This window comes from Gossypium hirsutum, chromosome D10 (genome assembly GCF_007990345.1).
Source record: "Gossypium hirsutum isolate 1008001.06 chromosome D10, Gossypium_hirsutum_v2.1, whole genome shotgun sequence".
Lineage (NCBI taxonomy): Eukaryota > Viridiplantae > Streptophyta > Magnoliopsida > Malvales > Malvaceae > Gossypium > Gossypium hirsutum.
The window spans coordinates 46,119,515-46,139,349 of NC_053446.1; the positions used below are offsets into that span (position 1 = coordinate 46,119,515).

The window sequence follows — 19,835 nt, forward strand, 5'->3', positions numbered from 1 at the left end:
GATTTGAATGTTGTTGGAACTGGTTATTTAAATACTTATAACAACCTTTATTTGCTAGAAACAATTTCATCATAAAATGAAACCTTGCATGTAAAATCACGTGGTATTAAACATAAATTAAAAAAGGAAAATTCAACATCATTATGGCATAAGCGCTTAGGTCATATCTCAAAAGTTAGAGTTGAACGCCTTGTGTCTGATGGTATTTTAGAGTCCCTTGACTTCACAAATTTTGATGTTTGTGTCAATTGCATTAAGGGAAAACAAACCAAAACCAAGAGATTGGGTGCCAACAGATCTTCGGACGTCTTAGATTTAATTCATACAGATATTTTTAAGCTATTCCCTACGGCATCCTAGAATGGTCAACAATATTTCATAACATTCATAGATGATTACTCACATTAAGGGTACCTATATCTAATTAATGAGAAATCTCAATCTCTAGACGTGTTCAAAGCTTATAAAGCTGAAGTTGAGAATCAACTTAACAAAAGGATTAAAAACGTCAGATCTGATCATGGTGGTGAGTACTACGGTAGATATGATGGCTTAGGTGAACAATGTTCAGGACCATTTGCGAAATTCCTAAAGGAATGCAGTATTGTCCCACAATACACCATGCCATGATCACCGAGTATGAATGGTGTAGCTGAAATACGAAACAGGACTTTTACAACATGTTTGGTTGGCATGAATAGCCATTCCATTCCTTGCCTATTCAATTACCCACCACCAAACGTTAGTTTGGTTGGCTGTAATATCATTACAGCCTGATTCCATTCAGGCCCTATTACACCCATCGACTATAATAGCCGTTCATTCCCTTCAACGCTGAGTAGGGATTTCATCCACTGTTTCTTTCCTATTTTTCATTTTCTGCCCTCAACTTCATCTTCTCCTACATTTCTTTCTTTTCCAAATTGCAGAGGTAATTTTTTTTTTTCCTTTTTTATGATTTTTCCTTCTTACGTTTGGGTAGTTAGAAACTTTTCTGCCCTCAGCTTTATCTTCTCCTACATTTCTTTTCTTCATTTTATCAGGAACTAAAATGAAACATAAAAGAAACTTTATGATATTTCCTTCTTATGTTCTTCCCCTTTTCCTGTTAATAGAAACATAAAAGAGAAAGGTATTTTTTTCCAACAGATTGAATGCAAAGGAACCGATGGGAGAAGAAAACAAGAAGATTATGAAAGAAGAGGTAATTGCAAAGCTCAAGGACGATGGTGACTTCGACAAGCTCCGTCTCAAAATCGTCCGCAAGCTTAAGGACAACGTATGTTCTTTCTTCTTCTTTTTTTAATCACCAATATTATCTACTTTTTTTAGCTTTTATATATTTTTTCTAGGATTAAGGTAAAAGTTTTAGAATGCTGAACTTTAGGGTAACCTGGAAATCATGGATGCTTGTTGTCTGTGATTGTTTGCTTGAATGAGTTTTGTCTTGATTTTGAGTTTTGGGTATTTTCATGGAATTTAATTTGATTATTATATCTGGGTAAAATTTATTAATTTCAAATTCAAGGCCATGTTTGATTAAGCTGCTTTGCTGCTATAGATTGTTGACAAATGTGATTATTGTATATCGATTATCAGCCTATGCTTTTCGAAAACAAGCCAAATAGCTTGATTCAACTTGTTTAGATAAAAGCAGTTGTTCAGCTCGAGCTATGTATTTTATACTTGCTTTCTTTCCTAATGGATTCAAAGAATGACTCTGTCAACTCAAGAACACGCCGAATGCAACCTTCGTATATTTATTACTTTAAATGAATATAAAGTAAATAGCGGCATTCTTACAGTGTCCCTTTATAATATGTTCTGAATAAAGTAATAAATTTACCTTAGAATTACGCAACAACATCATTTTAGCTGTGAAGCAGTCGGCAGCACTTAACTGTCTTGGCTCTGAAAACATGAAAGTAAGGGAACTATCAGATGCCATACATGATGAGGTTGGGTAAGTGGACCTTGTTGTCAAAGTTATTTAGGACTTTAAACTTAAGAACTTCATTTATATGTGTATATATGCATATAAGAGTGAAAATTAAGAATACATACTGGATTTCTTAGTTGAAATAATGCGTGTTCCCGAATAAAATTCTTGCATATTTCTTTATGGTGTGTTTTATTTATGCGAAATCTAGTTATTAAAAATTTCAGCATTGGGAATAATAAGATATGGATATAAGTATAAATTGGGAGAAGTTTGTGAGAATAATATCAACTCAGAGTTCCCGAAGCTATTCAAGAGTATGTTAGATTTTTCACTTAATCTTCACATATGCTTCACCAGCTATAAGTTCTTGTTGGTTGTTTCCATGTAGTCAATAATGTAGATGTTAATGTGACACTTGAATTTTTTATAATGATTAGGAACAAAGTGATGGGCAAGATTTCAGATAGTCTCTGGGAAATAATAAGATTGGAAGGTAGCACGAGAATTGAAATTATAGAAACAGTTGTTTCCCACAGAAATAATAATTAGAGTAAACTTGCAAGTTGTTTCCCATAGCCATTGTGATGTAAATGTTGCACTATAAATGGATTAGTCGTGACCCACTGGGACGGTATACCTCTTTCTCTGCTCTAATGGCCTTTCCTTTCTGTTTTCAATTGGGGAGGGAGCCTTTTATCTGCTAATTGTAATAACCCGGTTCCATATTCCTTTTTGATAATTTTTTCTATGCTAGAATTCTTGAGAATCAGCAAGGGGTTACTAATATTGTAAGAGGCTGTTTTACAAAAATAACCTTTCTTATTGTCATATGCTGGTTTTCACTAGTTCCTAATCTCTATTGCTTTATTTGATTGTTACTAATAACTGGTTTATTGGAGCTTTTGAAAATGCACAAGGTAGGGATGTTAAAATTGAAATTGTATGTACCTCTTATTTGAACGACTTTCTAAACTTTGTATCAACTATGTATCTCCCCTTTTTTGGAGAAATTTACATTAATTCCAGCAGCAAACAGGCTGATTTTCCAATGTTTCTATTTCATATAAATGCACTTTGTAGGACTTCTTTGGCACATGAAATGACCATATTAATTCTTTTCATGGATTTTTCTCTCAAACCTTTCTACTTATTGTTGTTGCTGATCTTCTGATAGACATTATTACTATTTACATTTTTTAAGCAACTTCATTATCAAGTATTGATTTTGAGTTTAGAAAAGCAAAGATACTCCACATCTATAACTGGATTAATTGATGAGCGTTAGATATATGTATGTACTTGACATACCCTTGAGTGAATTCACCAATTTTATATTCTGATTCTGCTCGAGTAAATGTCATTAAGTTACCTTGTGCAAAAGATGAATTTGCCTCACCAACATTTGTCAAAGTCCTTGTGCATATTTGAGATAGTCTTAATTTGACAGAAAATGAAGTATAGTTTAACTCTCCTTGCGGTTTACATGGCTTTTCTTAGCACTTGGCCGATCTATGTGCAGGCATCCCAATATATAATATAGAATTCACCATGAGGCTTTATTCTAACAGCCATCCTGTCTATGAGAAATCTCTCTCAAGTTATAAGGAACAAAAAAATAGAAGAAGAAATTCGTTCATATGATCATTTCTGCAAAAGAAATTATAATCAAATTGTTGCACATCAAAGTTACCAAAAAACAACTTTCCAATTCTCCATTTGATAAGTTGCATAGTAATGGGTCTCTGCTCCATGCTAAAAGCAATCCAATTCCTTCGGAATACTTGAAAAATAAACAAAACGGTAAAAGTACTATAGAAGTCATTATATGAGGAGTTGCATTGTATTTTGCCCTCTCCACTGGAAAAATGAGTAAATTACTCATTATACATTAAATCAAAAAGTAAATTAGTCTTTTTATTAATGTATGAATATTATGTTTGTTAATATATGAATATATGAATATTATGTTTGGATATTATGACATATAAACTAATGAAATTATGTAACTTTTTGTTAATATATGAATATTATGTTTGGATGTAAAATATAATTCTCAAGTTATTTATTACTTCTATTATTTTTGTTTTTTATTGTAGAATAATAAAATTATTTGTTTCACTAATGATATTTTAGCACATTAAATATGTATTGCAGTTTAAAAATAATAAAATAGATTATATATTATTTTTATAGTATTATATATTATGATTTTAGTAAATTCATATAAGAATAATTATATTAAGAATTTTATTAAATTATATATTTATTAAATTATATTTAATAATAATTATGTTAAAATATGATTAAATTATTTATTATTTATATTAATAATATTATTAAAATTTAATAACAATAACAATAATCATCTACCTAAAAAAATTCTACTAAGGGTATTCTAGTCATTTTAGTTTTTTTCCTTATGCTATTACAACATCATTCCATTCAACCAAACACAAGAATACTATTACAGTTCTATTCCATTCCATTCAACCAAACAATTGAATTACTATTACAGTTCTATTCCATTACACCTCTATTTCATTACAGCTCTATTCAATTACAGTTCTATTCCATTACAGCGAACCAAACGTGCCCTTAAGGATATGGTAAAGAGCATGATTGCTCATTGTACCCTACTTGAGTCCCTCTGAGGAGAAACATTAAAAATAGTAGCTTACATTCTGAATAGAGTATCCAATAAAGCAGTTGCAAAAACACCTTATGAGCTTTAATAGGTCAAAAGCCTAGTTTAAAGTACTTTCACATTTAGGGATGTCCAGTTGAGGCAAGGCCTGATAGGCCACATAAAAAGAAATTTGACTCTAAAACAGTGAGCAACTGCTTTATTGGTTATTTTGGGCGATCTAGGGGCTATAAGTTTTATGATCCCATAATGAGAAATATTTTTTAGACGGGAACTACATTTTTTAAGGATGTTGAGTTTGGGGGGAGAAATAAGGTTAGAGACATTGCTTTTGACGAGGAATTGGATTCTAACTCAGTTCTTACTATCATTTTTGACGATGTTCAGGTTCTCATACCTATCATTGACCAAGAAGTGAATCCAGAACCTCAAAAAGATAATATTGAACAACTCTCCATTCAAGATGAGGTAACTGTTCCAGAAGAACAAACTCAACAACTTCAAGAACAAGTGTCATTAGGGAGATCCACAAGAGAAAGGAGAAATGCTATTCCAGATGATTATGTTGTATTTCTCCAAGAACATGAGGATGATAATGAAACGATGGAAGATGATCCAATTAACTTTCATCATGCCATGAAAAGTTCTAATTCTCAAAAGTGAATTGATGCCATGAAAGATGAGTATAAGTCTATGCAAGATAATAAAGTTTGAGAACTTGTCCCATTATCTGAAGGTGCAAAACCAATTGGTTGTAAATGAATATTTAAAACCAAGAGGGATGCAAATGCTAATGTGGAGAGGCATAAGGCGCGCCTTGTAGCTAAAAGATATACTTAGAAAGAATGCATTAATTTTACAGAGACTTTCTCTCCAGTTTCATCGAAAAACTCTTTCAGGATAATCATGGTGCTTGTTGCTCATTTTGATCTTGAGTTACATTAGATGGATGTTAAGACTGCGTTTCTTAATGGCGACATTGAAGAAACAATTTATATGGTGCAACAAGAAAATTTTGAGTCGGAAGACTCAAAGAATATGGTTTGCAAATTGACAAAATCCATCTATGGACTCAAACAAGCTTCCCATCAATGATACCATAAGTTTCATCAAATAATTGTTTCATTCGGTTTTGAGATGAATATTATTGATGATTGTATGTATCACAAATTCAATGGGAGTAAGTACATATTTCTAGTTCTATATGTCGATGACATTTTGCTTGCCACTAATGATATAGGCTTATTGCATGAAACCAAGAGGTTTTTATCTAAGCATTTTGAGATGAAAGATCTTGGGACACCTCTTTTGTTTTAGGAATTCAGATACATCGAGACCGATCTAGAGGTATTCTTGGATTATCACAAAAGAGCTATATCGATAAAGTACTCAAAAGGTTTGACATGCAAAGTTGTAGACCAGTGACACCCCTGTCACTAAAGGAGACAAATTTAGTCTTACTCAATGCCCTAAAAGTAACCTTGAAATTTAGGAAATGCAAAAGATTCCTTATGCATCAGCTGTTAGGAGTTTAATGTATGCTCAAGTATATACGCATCCGAATATTATGTACATTGTTAGGATGTTAGGCAGATATTTAAGCAACCCTAGTATAGACCATTGGATAGTAGTTAAAAGGGTTATGAGATATCTTAAGAGAACAAAAGGTTACATGCTTACTTATGAAAGATCAGATCTTTTTAAGGTCGTAGGGTATTTTGATTCTGATTTCGCTAGGTGCCAAAATAGTAGGAAATCTACATCAGGCTATATTTAACTGTTAGCTAGAGGATCTATATCCTGGAAAAGTGTCAAACAGACACTTGTAGCTTCATTCACTATGGCAACAGAGTTTGTGACACTTTTTCATTAGGCTATACATTTTAGAGAATGCAAAAAGACCACTCAAATTATTTTGTGACAATAAATCAGCAGTGTTGTATTCTAATAACAACAAGAGTTCATCTAAGTCAAAGCATATTGACATAAAGTTCCTAGTTGTGAAAGAAAGAGTGCAAAATGGTCAAATATCCATAAAGCACATTGGTTCAAACTCCATGATAGTGGATTCGCTCTTAAAAGGTTTACCACCCAAGGTCTTTTATGAGCACACTGCTTACATGGATGTTACATTGTTAGAGGATATCACGATTTAGTGAGAGTTTATATTTTATTTGATTTATGTTTGTTTTCAGATATTTATGTATTTGGTTATTTTCTGCTTAAAAATGAAGTATTCAGTTTATTCATTCTGTTTGTTGTTTTGATACTGACCTCACTTAAGTTTCAAGAGGACCAGTTGGAAATAGAAATATTTAGATCATATTACCTGTAATTTTCATGCTACACATCCGTACTTGATCTATGTCATTTGTTTGTGTTAATATAAGTGATCAGGGATGAATTTAGTTACGATATATGTAACAAAAGTCGCATTGGTTCTATGTTAGCATAATTAATGGACGAAATTGTTCAGAATACCTTTTGGATATGATAGTAACATTTTTTAGCTCATAAGGTTATATAGTGACATGTAATTATAAAGTAATTAGTATATATATGTGTGGTCCAAGTGGGAGATTGTTGGAAAATATGGACATCACATATATAATAAGGGTAATTACAAGTTATTATTTACTATCATGATAGGTTAGCCCAAATTAAAAGTGATCTAATTTGATTAAAGTTTTATTGGGCTTTAATTATTAAATAAAGTATGGACCAAATATGTGTAAATACTCTAGTAATTAAGTTCTAATCAAATTCTAATTAATGATGGGCTAATTAGGAATTAAGGCTAATATGCCAAAGTTATAAATATTAGGGTTATGGTCCCCAAATTACATACAAGATATCTTCCCTAATATCTCATCCTTAGGAAACAGAGAAAATATTCTCTGAATTTCTTGTATGCTAATTTGGAAGATAAAATCCCCAAGATCCGGAAAAAGAAACTTGAAGGAATTCATGGATTCAAGTACGCTTCCGCATCTAGTTTTATTTTTGTTTTGTTCTTGATGATTTGACATGACAAATACTAATTTATAATTTATTAATTTTTATATCATATCTTAATTTATGATTCTAACATGTAGCACATGTTGGATCCTCTTCCAATATATTTCTCACATTCTGTGGCGGGTCATAAAAAATAACCAACTGGTTCATCCTACCTCCTGGCTTATTAGCTAAGCAATCAAAAATTTTGTTGTTATCTCTTAAAATAAGTCAACGTTTAACCTCCCAATCCTTGTAGAACCATTCATGAATCATTCTAACTTCAGCTATATTACTGACTATTGTTGATCCATTGCACAAGGTGTCAATTAGCAGAGCATTATCACTTTCAATCTCTAACTTTTGAAAACCCCATGACCAAGTTAATTTCAATCCTTCCAACATTGCCAATGCCTCGATCTGAAAAATGTCCGTCACCATTTTGAAACCCACCATCCAGCCTCCAATTGGACCTTTTATTACTCCACCAATGGTCGCCCTCAAATTACTCATTAGCACCGACCCATCCACATTAATTTTGACCCATTCAGTATATAGTGCTTGCAAATGTTCCTTCATTATGGATGTGCAAGCCCATTTATTAACATGATCCTTGACTTTTCACGACTTTGTCCATGATCCTTTGGTTAGCTTGAGTAGTTGAAAATTAAATTGTTACGATTCTTCCAAAGGAACCAGCTAATAATGGCATAGAAAGTAGCCCATTTGTCCTCAAGAAAACCTATGTTACCTTCATCCCTAATATTTCATATGATCCATCTTTCAAGAGGTAGACTAAAAAAAGAATACCATATGTCCATAGGTACTACTGATGTCCACACAATTTGAGCAAATTTACAATCCCTTACAGTATGTATTGTAGATTCTACCTCTCAACTGCACCGTTCACAAAAGGGAAACAAGGTCATACCTCTCATTGATCTTTCTTTATTAGTCAATAGTCGATCACGAGCAAGTAACCAAAGGAAAAACCCAAAATCTTTGTGTAACACCCCATTACCCAACCCAATCGTCGAGTCTGAACAACGAAATATCACATTCATTGCTGGAGCAATTGAAATCACTCATTCCATAATAAATTTAAATCATACATTTAGACCCATAGCCATGTCATGATTAATAGACCAATATCTAAACTATTAACTTATTTATTCATTTCATTTCATGCATCATCTATTCCAACTATATATATATTGGTTCACATTCAGAGCATTATAACCTTATTTGAATACTCACATAGTAGCATCAACACCAGACATATACATAGTACGAGCCATTATCAACTAACATATAAACCTATTTATTACAGATCTCGAATGTTAGAATCAATCTCCAACTAAGCTTAATATAACATAAAATCTTATAGGTAAATGCCGACCAAAAAAAAAAGGTTCACCAACTCGACGAGTACGGGATTTTCAGCTAAATACTGGTAACCACGAGTGCACACAATTGAACCTAACCTGTGCATGGAAAAAAGAAATTGAACACTAAGTAATCAAATCAGTGGCATTCTATAACTAATATTATAACATGATATAAATTATGCAAGGACATAAATAAAATAAAAATCAAAGGGTCATCAGCAGTTTAATATGTTACATTATATTATAAGAACATAATCCTTTAATATCGCATTTATAGTCATACTGACTGGTTGTCACATATTCGTCTTCAAATTGCTGACTTGCAAACTCTGAAATTCAATCAAACATCGAATAATTGCTTACATTCACATACATCATGCTTTGCAAACAGAAATCAGGCTTAAAATCTAAATTTAAGCAAGGAATTAATTGTTGTAGGAAATTAAATGTTGCACTTTCCAGCATTTTGGACCGCAAAAATCCCTTACAAACAGAATCAATATTTTCCTTCATCTAACACAGAAGCTCATAACATTTAAAATAAGAGAATAAATGTGTTGAATTTCCAGCATTCAATTCGGCTAAAACTTATACAGTTTAATTTTGTAAAACTTAAATTATGCTTTAGACAACAACAAATCTTCAACATTACAAGACATTAAATCAGCTTAATATTATCATATTCAGATCGTTTATTAGCCCCATCCGGACAACCTAATTAACACAATATGACAACATAGCAACATCACAATTGGACAGTGAAATCGACACATTTGAAAGCTTAATTAACCAAATAAAACATCATAAATGACAACACATAAATCTTCTCATTGACAATAAAATATCACAGACAAATTAAATGGAGCATTGAATCAACATGAAAAAATTTAGGTGTGTAAGTAGTTTTGAACAAGCATTTATGCACCTATAATACAAGCATAAAAAATCGACATATTATAGTGGCCATAATTCTATTTTTGTACATAATTAACCAAGCTTTGGTCAACTTTAAATCTTTAACAAGACAAGCCCTTCTAATTCGGTAAAACATGGTAAACATGTCCTGTTTTGGACAGAAATGAAACTGACATTATACCAATAGTTTTCAAGTGATGACAAAATCATCTTAACCAAACTAACCAGCCTTGATCCATTTACATTCAGACAAATAAAATGTAACATTATGCCCTTTAATAGAAAAATAAAAGGGGTTGCATCAAATCAAATAGCAACGAAAATTTCTCAACTTGGATATCAATCAAGCCGTTTCAATTTGGACAACAACAAAACTTTAGACACAAGAAATCAATGAAGTTAAAAGCTCTGCTTTAATTTACCTTCATTATATCTACATTAGGATAGCATTTAACACATGGAATCATCCATGCAATTATACATTAAATTTGTTCAAAATTTAGACAACATAAATACAACCAACCAAGAATTTGCTATTTAGAACCTTAATTCTCCCTTAACATTTAATATGTCTAAATTTAACATAAAAAATTTCAGGATTTAAATCCTCATGTAACCATACAATTGCATCACAAACATTTAATTCAACAAGGTAAATTTATGATAAGGTTAAACATTTTAAAAAAAAGGAATTAAATAATGAAATTTCAGCATTCGGACATCAATTAACCATTCCAATTAATAACCAATACTTCCTTTATTTTAATAGCAATAGTAGCCTAAATACCACATCATATGGCACCAGCAACTACTTGCTTAAAAAAATAAAACAACAATTTAATTGACATTCAGACTGCAACAATTTTCTTTATTTTGAACAACAACTGTAGACTAATTTTGCCACACATTACCGTACAATCAAATAAAGTTTCCATGCTAAAATGACAAGCATTCAAACAACAATTTCATCCGTAACTTACGCAATTGTTCAAGTTTTTTCTCACTTTTAATAGCAACACTTCGGTAAAAATTTAATTTTTTTTCAGGCTACTAAAATTGCTAAACAGTCTAAAGCCGAATATCACCTGCATGAAATATATATATCTTAAACTTAAAAATTCTACAAAGTTCATTTAAAGAACTTACATGCAGCAGAAAATTCTAATAACCCATGGAATTTATGAAACACAAAAATAAATCTCAATGATTTACTAGAAATTTTCCCTTAATTTGAGTCTAGCTTATGAAATTATACAATTTGGTGAAAGAGAATTTTTCGCTTGAAAGTCACTGCCATGTTAAACAATCGGAGCCAACTTACCTAAAAAGAGTGTTGAGTGCTAAAATATGATCCACCATCCTTTGAGAAAAACCGATGATAACCACTGATAATTCCACGAACCATCTTCACTTATTGTATCAAAAATACGTGTCAATTCCACTAGAGGTTCTTGACTAATGTAATAATGTTTCAAAATGATTGAATTTTCTAACAATGGGTCATTCTAGAAATTTAACACACTTCCATCAAGGACGGACCAAATAAGACCTTTTTTAACATCCTCCCAAATGTTCGCAATAAATCTCCAAATGTACGAACAATTGCTCCGAATAATGCTAAATAGAAGAATTCCATGGATATTATATTTATTCTTCAATACTTGAACCCACATCACCTCAGTCTTGTTAATCAAATTAGACCCCAACTTTAGAACAAATAACTTGTCTTGATCTTATAAGAGCCTAATCTCGAGACCTCCATTAACCATAGGTTTACAACATGCATCCCAATTCACAAGAGATAGTTTCCTGCTTGAAGGTGACAATACCTACAAAACCATTCTAGCTTGCTTTTCAATTTCCTTGCAGATTGTTAAAGGAATACGAGACATGGCCACAAAAAAGTTTAGTATTGTTAGTAGCACTAACTTAACTAAAGTAAGTCGATCCGCTAGAGACAACTTCCGAGCATCCCAACCATTTAACCCAACTACAAAATCTATCTAACATGAACTGGAATGCAGATAACCCAACTTTATCATGAAAAAGAGGTACTCCAAGGTACTTTCCAAGATTATTCACCTTGGTAAAGCCAAGTTTAGCACAAATACTTGTTAAAACCTCCTCAGAAACATTACTTGAAAAAAATACCAGTGTCTTTGTTTTTTAACTCGATGTCCAGAGAAATGACGGAAAGTATGTAAGACTTATTTAAGGCAGTTTGCTCTTTTATTGTTAGCTCTGAAAAAGATAATCAAATGTGGCGAAGAAAAGGTGAGATAGAGGTGGACCTTTACGAGATAGCATCAAAGGTTCCCAAGTTCCCTCAGAAATAGTAACTTCAATCAAATGACTTAATTGTTCCATATCCAACACTAAGAGATAGGGAGAAAGAGGATCTCCTTGTCTAACCCCTCTAGTTGGGAAAGATGTTTTCGACAACACCCTATTATACATGACTTGTATAGATGGTGATGAAACAAAATTCATGATAATTTGGACTAGAGATTCTGAAAAACCAACATCATACAAAGTATCTCGCAGAAAATCCCAACGAACACGGTCACATGCTTTCTCCAAATCTATCTTAATTGCCATCCAACATATGTCACTTTTTGTTTGTTTCATTAAATGAACTACCTCTTGAGCAATTATGATATTGTCCGTAATACTTCTGGAAGCTACGAAACTTGAATGATTCTGCTTAACCAATATTTGCATCACATGTTGCAATCGGATGATGATCGTTTTAGTAATAATCTTGTAAAGAACAGAGTAAAGACTAATAGGTATGTACTAATTAATAAACTCAAAAGCCCTACTTTTTGGGATGAGAACCAAGAGTGTCCTGCTAAGATTTTGGTCCAACGGACCTCCCATAAACACTTAACCATTTTATAAACATCATCCGCCACAATATTCCAATTAGCTTGATAAAACTTTGCATGAAAATCATCTACTGCAAGAGCCTTAAGAGGTGCCATACTAAATACCGAATGTCTAACTTCATCCATTGTAACCTCGATAGTCAGAGCATTTATGCATCTATCTTGCAGCTTTGGGAATCGTCCCTTTATAGGAAAACACCCAATCGAGTATCGATCCATAGTATATAAATTAGGAAACTACTCAACTGCATGTCTTTTATGAATTTCCTCATCATAGCACCACCTATAATTCTCAATTTTTAGTGCATCAATATTGTTTTGCTTTCACCACTTCAAAGTTCGAGAGTAAAAAAAAAACTTTGTATTCTTATCGCCACTAGCAAGCCATTCACTTTTAGACTTTTGAAACCAAAACATTTCTTATTGATTAAGGATGTTTTCGATTTCCAAACGGACCTCAACTTCCCTATTTCGAAGACACATCAAGTCACACTGTTTCAAAGCCTGTTGAATCCTCTTTAATTCCCTAATATATCTATATTTTCAAAAAAATATATTCCCAAAATTGAGTACCTTCCTCCTTCATGGCTGCATTGTCATAAATATCGAAGTTGTCGAACTGTACCTTTCTTCTGAGCTCCTCATTCAATTTTAAGAGTTCTTGATGGAACATTTATTTCTGCTCGAACCTCACGTTCTGTATAGCCATTTGCTCCTTCATCAATCTCATTTGCTCCTAAAGAGTGAGAAACTATTGCAGTGATGCTTCTTGACCAGAAAAGAATGGTAACCCCTGGCCAGAAGGAAAATTTAGGTCAAAGGAGTTCGAGACCCTTGTGTGGGCTGTGTTACCCAAAATTTTCGGTTGGTTAGTAAACCATCCGACAAACAGATCTATCTCAATAGGTTGGCCACCTGCACTTGAAGCTCCAGGTTGTCCTGATGAAAAGTTAACGAGGAAATTTTCATCAAGGTGAGCCATTGTGGTTATTACAAACTAAAAGTAAATATAATGGTCAGAAGTCTGTCCACGTTCACTGTACCAAATTGTTGAGTATTTTGATGTGTTCTAATGATGGGAGGAATCGAGTATTTATAAGATACAATTACTGTTAATCGAGATGACGTCCTAGGTAGGCTTCATGCATCCTTTACCTAACACGTATTGTCCCAGACCTAACACGTGTTCACCAGTCAATTTGCTTGACTTTGCATCCTTTACCTACAAACACCCAAGAACATGCGAACTTGGCTTGTGAGCCCTCCCCATGAGCCCTGCTTACGAGCCCTTAATGTATCCACCTTGTAGGGCCCAGGCTTGGGTCGCGGGTCAACATTTCAGATTATATTCAGGTTTTAGTTCGGTAATGAGAAGTACCATAACAATTATAGCTATCTTTTTCTTTTTTTTCCTTTAAATAAATTATTATTAAAAACGCAAGACTTCATATATTTTTTAAATTCTAAATTTCCTAAGATTTGTGGCAAAATAAGTACAAAGATATATTATTTTTAAATTCTTAATACAAATAAAATTCATTAAACAAGAAATTATGTCAATAAAAAATATTAATTTCAACTATTAAAATTTGAAATGCGTATATAAAGAAAAGTTAAATTTCAATAATATTTATTAATTACAATTTATACTCAATAAAAAGCGTTAATTTTGTTTTGAAAAAAAACCTGGCTTGTAGTTTTATTCAAATAAGAAAAAAAGAAAAATAACAAAGTAAAACAAAACCTAAACTAGAAATAATGACCTATTAAAAAACCTAGTCCGCTCTAAAATCCTAAAGCCTAAACAATCCCAAACCCTAAAAAACATCTATTTTAAATAAAACCCTAAAGAAACTACCCTACATCAGTCTCCATTTCTAACTATCCCTCATCTTCTTAAAAAATTTATCTCTTCAAGCTCCGAAAGATAACCGTAAACCATGTCGAACTCTCATCTGATCCAAGGTATCTCTGAAATAAACGATTTTACTCGCTATCTTGGTTGCTCTTTTACTAAAGCAACTTTGGATCTTAAATACCTTTCCATTTCTCTGTCATTTTCTTCTCTTAAAAAACTGAAATACTCTTTCTTCAACCTCTCAGATATATTGTTTCCTTGTATTCAACTCTGTAAAGTTCCTTGGATTTTACAACAATCCCTTCAATTACCTCCCCTTCCACCTTGTCTGTCAACCTCAACGGCCCTACCTATCGAACTGGAAAGGCTAGAAGCCAAATAAGTATTCACGCACTCAATTAAACCTTCATTTGTAAGTATATGAGCCACTTTATTTGTTTGTCTCCCTGCATGCTCAAATCTAAAAATAACAAAGTTGCTTAGCATCTGAAATATAAGCCCTGATTTCAAATCTATCATCTTCCTCACTTAGTATTTTTTTAATAATAGCTAACGCGTCACCTTCAACTTCAACTCTTAAAAAGTCTGACTCTGCTCCGAATCTAACCGCCTAGACGTATACAAGTGCCTCTGCTGCAAACATCGTTGGTATGTGACCATTATTGTAAGATTTTACTTTTAAAACATGACTAAAATAATTTCTAATGATGATTCTTGTACATGACTTTTTATTTTGTTTATCAAATGCAGCATCAAAGTTGATTTTAACATTCGTGCCCTCTAGAGGATTCTAGTGTTCCTTTGCCACTATGTTGACAGATGCTTTCTTGTTAACTCCTTCTATCTCCCGCAAATATTCTATAATGAATTGCACCAAACTTGCCTCTGATTGTATCTTATTTTCATGAACCACTTTATTTATGGTCGTCCATAATCCCCAAATTGCACACACTATTGTTTTAATTTGATGATTAGATTCTTTTTTGAATAAAACCTGCATCCAATCCTTATAATGTAATTGATCTTGCTCCAGGGTCCACCTGATACCCAACATGTACCAAACATCAACTGCAAATGGGCAGTCTCGAAACACATGATTAGTGGTTTCAGTACTGTTGAAGCATCTCGAACAGTTTGCTGCATTCCTTAGTCTGCATTGATATAGATTAGAGAAAGTAGAAAGAAAATTATTTAGAGTTTTCCATACCAGGATTTTTGTTTTTGAAGGCAATTCAACCATTCATAGCTTTTTGTACATGGTTTTGTAATAATTTTGGTTTGGTTGTAAATTTGTTGATCTATTAGTTTGTATTAAATTTTTGTAAGTTCCCCAACCTTGCTTGCATGAAGCCTGAATTTGGATAGTATTTAGCTTAATTGACATTGCTAACAACAAATATGGGTAAGAAATTAAACGCCAACCTTGTTTTGCTAACAATGCCACATTAAACTTTGATAAACATCTAAATCCCATTCCTCCATCTTCTTTTAACTCCCCAAGCTTCCTTCAATCACACCAATGGATTCCACATTTATCATGTCATTTTTGCCACCAAAATCGACTCATAATGTTTTCTAATTCCTCACAAAACAATTTCAGTGACAAAAAACATGCCATAGAGTAGTAGGAATTGCCTCTAATACTGCTTTTATGAACACTTTCTTACCCCCAATTGATAAGAATCTTGTACTCCACCCTTTAACTTTTCTATTTATCCTATCTTTTAGGAGTTGGAAAGTTGTTTTTTTATCCCTCCTTACCATGTTTGGAAGTCCCAAATATTTTTCTGGATTTCTTGAGGTTCGGACTTCCAAAATGCTTGCTATTTGCTCCATTGTTTGCTCTGAAATGTTTGAGCTAAAGTATGCTAGTGACTTATCAAAGTTTATGCATTGGCTGAAACAAATTTCATATTCTTGTAAAATGGTCTTAAGGTTATGGGCTCCCCTTTCTATGGCATCCCCAAATAAAATGCAATCATACGCGAAAAGAAGATGCGTAATAGTAGGGCCTTACGACATACCTTTGCCACTTTAATAGTACTTTCTTGTGCTACTAACCTCATTAATGATGACAAGCCTTCACTACAAATTAAGAATATGATTGAGGGTTGCGCGCGGACCAAGATCGAGTTGCCAAGTCACGAGGAACTCCTACGAAAAGCTTTAGACAATCAGATCTGAAGAGAGGCAGAAAATTAAAACTTAAAAATTTCCAGATCTGAAATAAGAACCCTAAAACAGCAAGAGATAATCAAGAATTGAAACACTTATGAAAGGGGTTTCTTGAAACCAAGAACACGAAAACAATCTCCAAGATTGCTTCTCAGCAAGCCGAATCTGTCAAGAAACAACCAAAACAGCAAGCAAATTAAACGGTCAAATTTTAATAGAATTCTAAGGGCTGTTGCGATAAGAAGAAAAGAGAGAACTTGATGGAATAAGACGGCTCTTTGAAACCCCAAAGAAGATTGCGATCTGCCCAATTGAACAACAAGAAAGTTTTCCCCAAATTACAGCAATCGAATGCACCCAAGAAGATTAAAGATGAATCGGCAAGAACCCTAGAAATTGGGGATTTTGACCGATTCTTTGCTGCCACAAGAGGAGTATTATTCAACTCTTTAAGATGGAAGAGGGCTGGAAACACAAAAAGAATAGCAAATAAATTAGATAAAGATTTGGCACAAGTAGATATAAAGAAGAGAAATTGAACTGCAAGAAATTAAATTAAAAGTCCTAAGAAGCCTTGAAATCCCAAAAGATTTCACAACCCCCTTCAAACGGCTCTAATCTCCCTTCCAAAGAATATCTATGGCAAGAAGAAGGTTGAAGATGGCTCCCATAATCAAAAGATTATTAAAACAACTTCTAAAGAAAACTCAAGAGAGAATTCTTGGAGAAAAACTCAAAGAGAATTCTGCACTTAAACAAATCTGAAATTTTTGATCTAATTGAGAAGTGAATTACAAGATGGCCGGCCAAGCCTTTATATAGGCCTCTCAAGTGTTTTCCTAATCTAATTAGAAAACTAAAAATTAAAAAAACTCCTAATTATTTTAATATTTAAATGGAAATTCAGCCAAGGGCTTTTAATTAGGCCTCTTGGACTGAATATCTACATAAAAATTTAAACTAAGTATTTAAAAAAATAAAACTTTACAAATTGGGCCACTTTAAAAATTTGGCCTGATTTTCAAGTAAGTATGGTTTGTCTTCTTGTTTGGGCTTGGGATCATCTTATTGGGCCTTGCCTTCAAGAACTTGGGCTTATATTCTATCTTCTACCGAAATTGGTTCGTTGATGCTCGTAACAGAGATCCAATGCGCTTTGGCTGTAAGATTTGGTTTCTTGGACCAAGATTTCCAAGATTTGAAATATTGATTTTCTTGATTCTTGAAATCGCTCCAAACAGCAAGATTGGGCCAAGATTCAGTTTCTTGATTTTCTTGAAAACAAGAAAGTGAATCTTGATTTTCTATTTCTTTCGTGTACGCATCCTAAGGCCTTTGTGACTCGTATCAGAATAAATAGGGGCTTAAGGGATCACCTTAACACAAGCCCCTCATTGGTTTGGAACTCTCGCCTATCTCACCATTCAAACATACCAAATAATTTGCTGATGTTACACACCGCATAATTAAGGACACAAAGGCTTCTGTGAATCCCATCTTCTGCATAACTTTTTTTTTCTAAAAAAGACCACTCCACCCTATCATACGCCTTGCTCATGTCCAGTTTTAGAGGTAAACTTCCATGTTGTCGTATTCTTTTTTATTTTAGAGAATGCATTAATTCATATACTAATAGAACATTATCCGTAATTAGTCTACCTTGCGCAAAAGCGTTTTGGGCTTTATCGATACATACGTTCAATACTCTTTGGAGTCGATTAGCTACCATCTTTGATATAAACTTGTAAATTGCTGTACATAGGCTAATAGGGCGAAAATTCTTGAGGTGGGTTGGACTTGCTACTTTAAGTAGGAGAATAGTATTCGTCAAATTAATCTCATCAACCATATCTTCGTTATTTAAATTGTTGAGACAAAAATCTCTAATCTCTTGCTCAACAACATGACAATACTTTTAGAAAAATAGTGTTGGGAATCCATCACACCTAGAAGCTTTGATTGGTCCTATGCTTTTAAGAGCAAGAATAATTTCTTCCTTAGTAAATCTTTGGTTAGGTCTTTATTCATACTATTCGAAATGCATGCCTTAATTCCACATAATATGTACTCAGGATTACCAACTCCTCCTGATGAAGACAAGTTTTCCAAATATCTCTTTGCCACCTCCGCCATTGCTCTTTTGTTTGTAGTTATTTGTCCCCGTTCATTCTCATGCTCCTCTACATGATTTGCTCTTCTTCAATAGGATACACAATTGTGAAAAAAAAATATTTTTATCTCCTTTTAACCAATTCGTCCTTGCTCGTTGCTCCCAATACCTTTTTTCTTTCTCAATATCCATATTTAAATAAATTTTAGCATCAATTAATTCTTCCAAATTCTCATTCGTCCTTTCCATTCCATCCCGTTCCTCAATTGGAACAAGTAACTTTCTAGACAGTCCTCTCTATAATTTTTTTATTCCCATTTCCCATCTTTGTAATCCTTTCCCTACTACTTCTAATTTCTCCATTACCCTTCCTCTACTCATCACCCATAACCTTTTCACTTCCTCCTCACAAGATGTCTCCATGGTCCACAATGCTTCAAATCTAAAGCCTTCCCTTCTTTTGCTCATCTCCTCTTGTTTAGTTTGAAAAAACAAATGACAATGGTCAAAAAAAGAATAAGACAAATGTCAAATTGTATATTCAGGAAATAAATCGATTCATTCTCTATTTTCAACCCCTCTGTCAAGTCATTCTTTAATATCTATTTCAGGAAGGTTACCTCGTTCCACGTAAACCACCTACCAACATATCCCACATCCTCCAGTCGATAATCATTTAGAGCTATCCTAAATTCTTTCATATGTCATTCATCCTTTGGCAAACCCCCTTCCTTTTCAAAAGAAAATAGAATCTCATTAAAATCGCCACAAACCAACCATGGTGTAACTTATTCTCTACCCAATCTCTTTAATATGTTTCATGCCACTTCTTCCACAAGCCTCTAGTGCTCCATAAAATCAAGTCAGACACCAAGTTGATCTAACTTAACTATCCTCAATATTAACATCAATGTGATT

General features: G+C 33.1%; 1 protein-coding gene across 9 annotated transcripts; it reads left to right on the top strand.

Annotated features, from left to right (window-relative positions):
* The first annotated feature begins 727 nt into the window (after positions 1-727).
* Positions 728-15,888, top strand: LOC107914943 (uncharacterized). Of its 9 annotated transcripts, none has more exons than XM_016844010.2 (3): positions 728-931; positions 1,116-1,279; positions 4,974-5,747. In XM_016844010.2, exons 2-3 carry the CDS (start codon positions 1,169-1,171, stop codon positions 5,247-5,249), a joined length of 387 nt encoding a protein of 128 aa, XP_016699499.1. In that variant the 5' UTR covers positions 728-931; positions 1,116-1,168; the 3' UTR covers positions 5,250-5,747. The 9 variants fall into 9 exon arrangements, 3 of the variants coding, with proteins under 3 accessions (XP_016699499.1, XP_016699498.1, XP_016699500.1); XM_016844009.2 differs by having other exon boundaries at positions 735-931; positions 1,150-1,279; positions 4,974-5,706; XR_001689100.2 differs by lacking the exon at positions 4,974-5,747 and adding an exon at positions 2,388-3,063 and having other exon boundaries at positions 741-931.
* Positions 15,889-19,835: the final 3,947 nt, after the last annotated feature.

Bases quoted from the DNA above. Each gene is read 5' to 3' on its own strand.
- LOC107914943 (XM_016844010.2), top strand. From the start codon at position 1,169: ATGGGAGAAGAAAACAAGAAGATTATGAAAGAAGAGGTAATTGCAAAG. The intron at 1,280-4,973 runs GTATGTTCTTTC...GACGATGTTCAG, and splicing joins TCCGCAAGCTTAAGGACAAC to GTTCTCATACCTATCATTGA.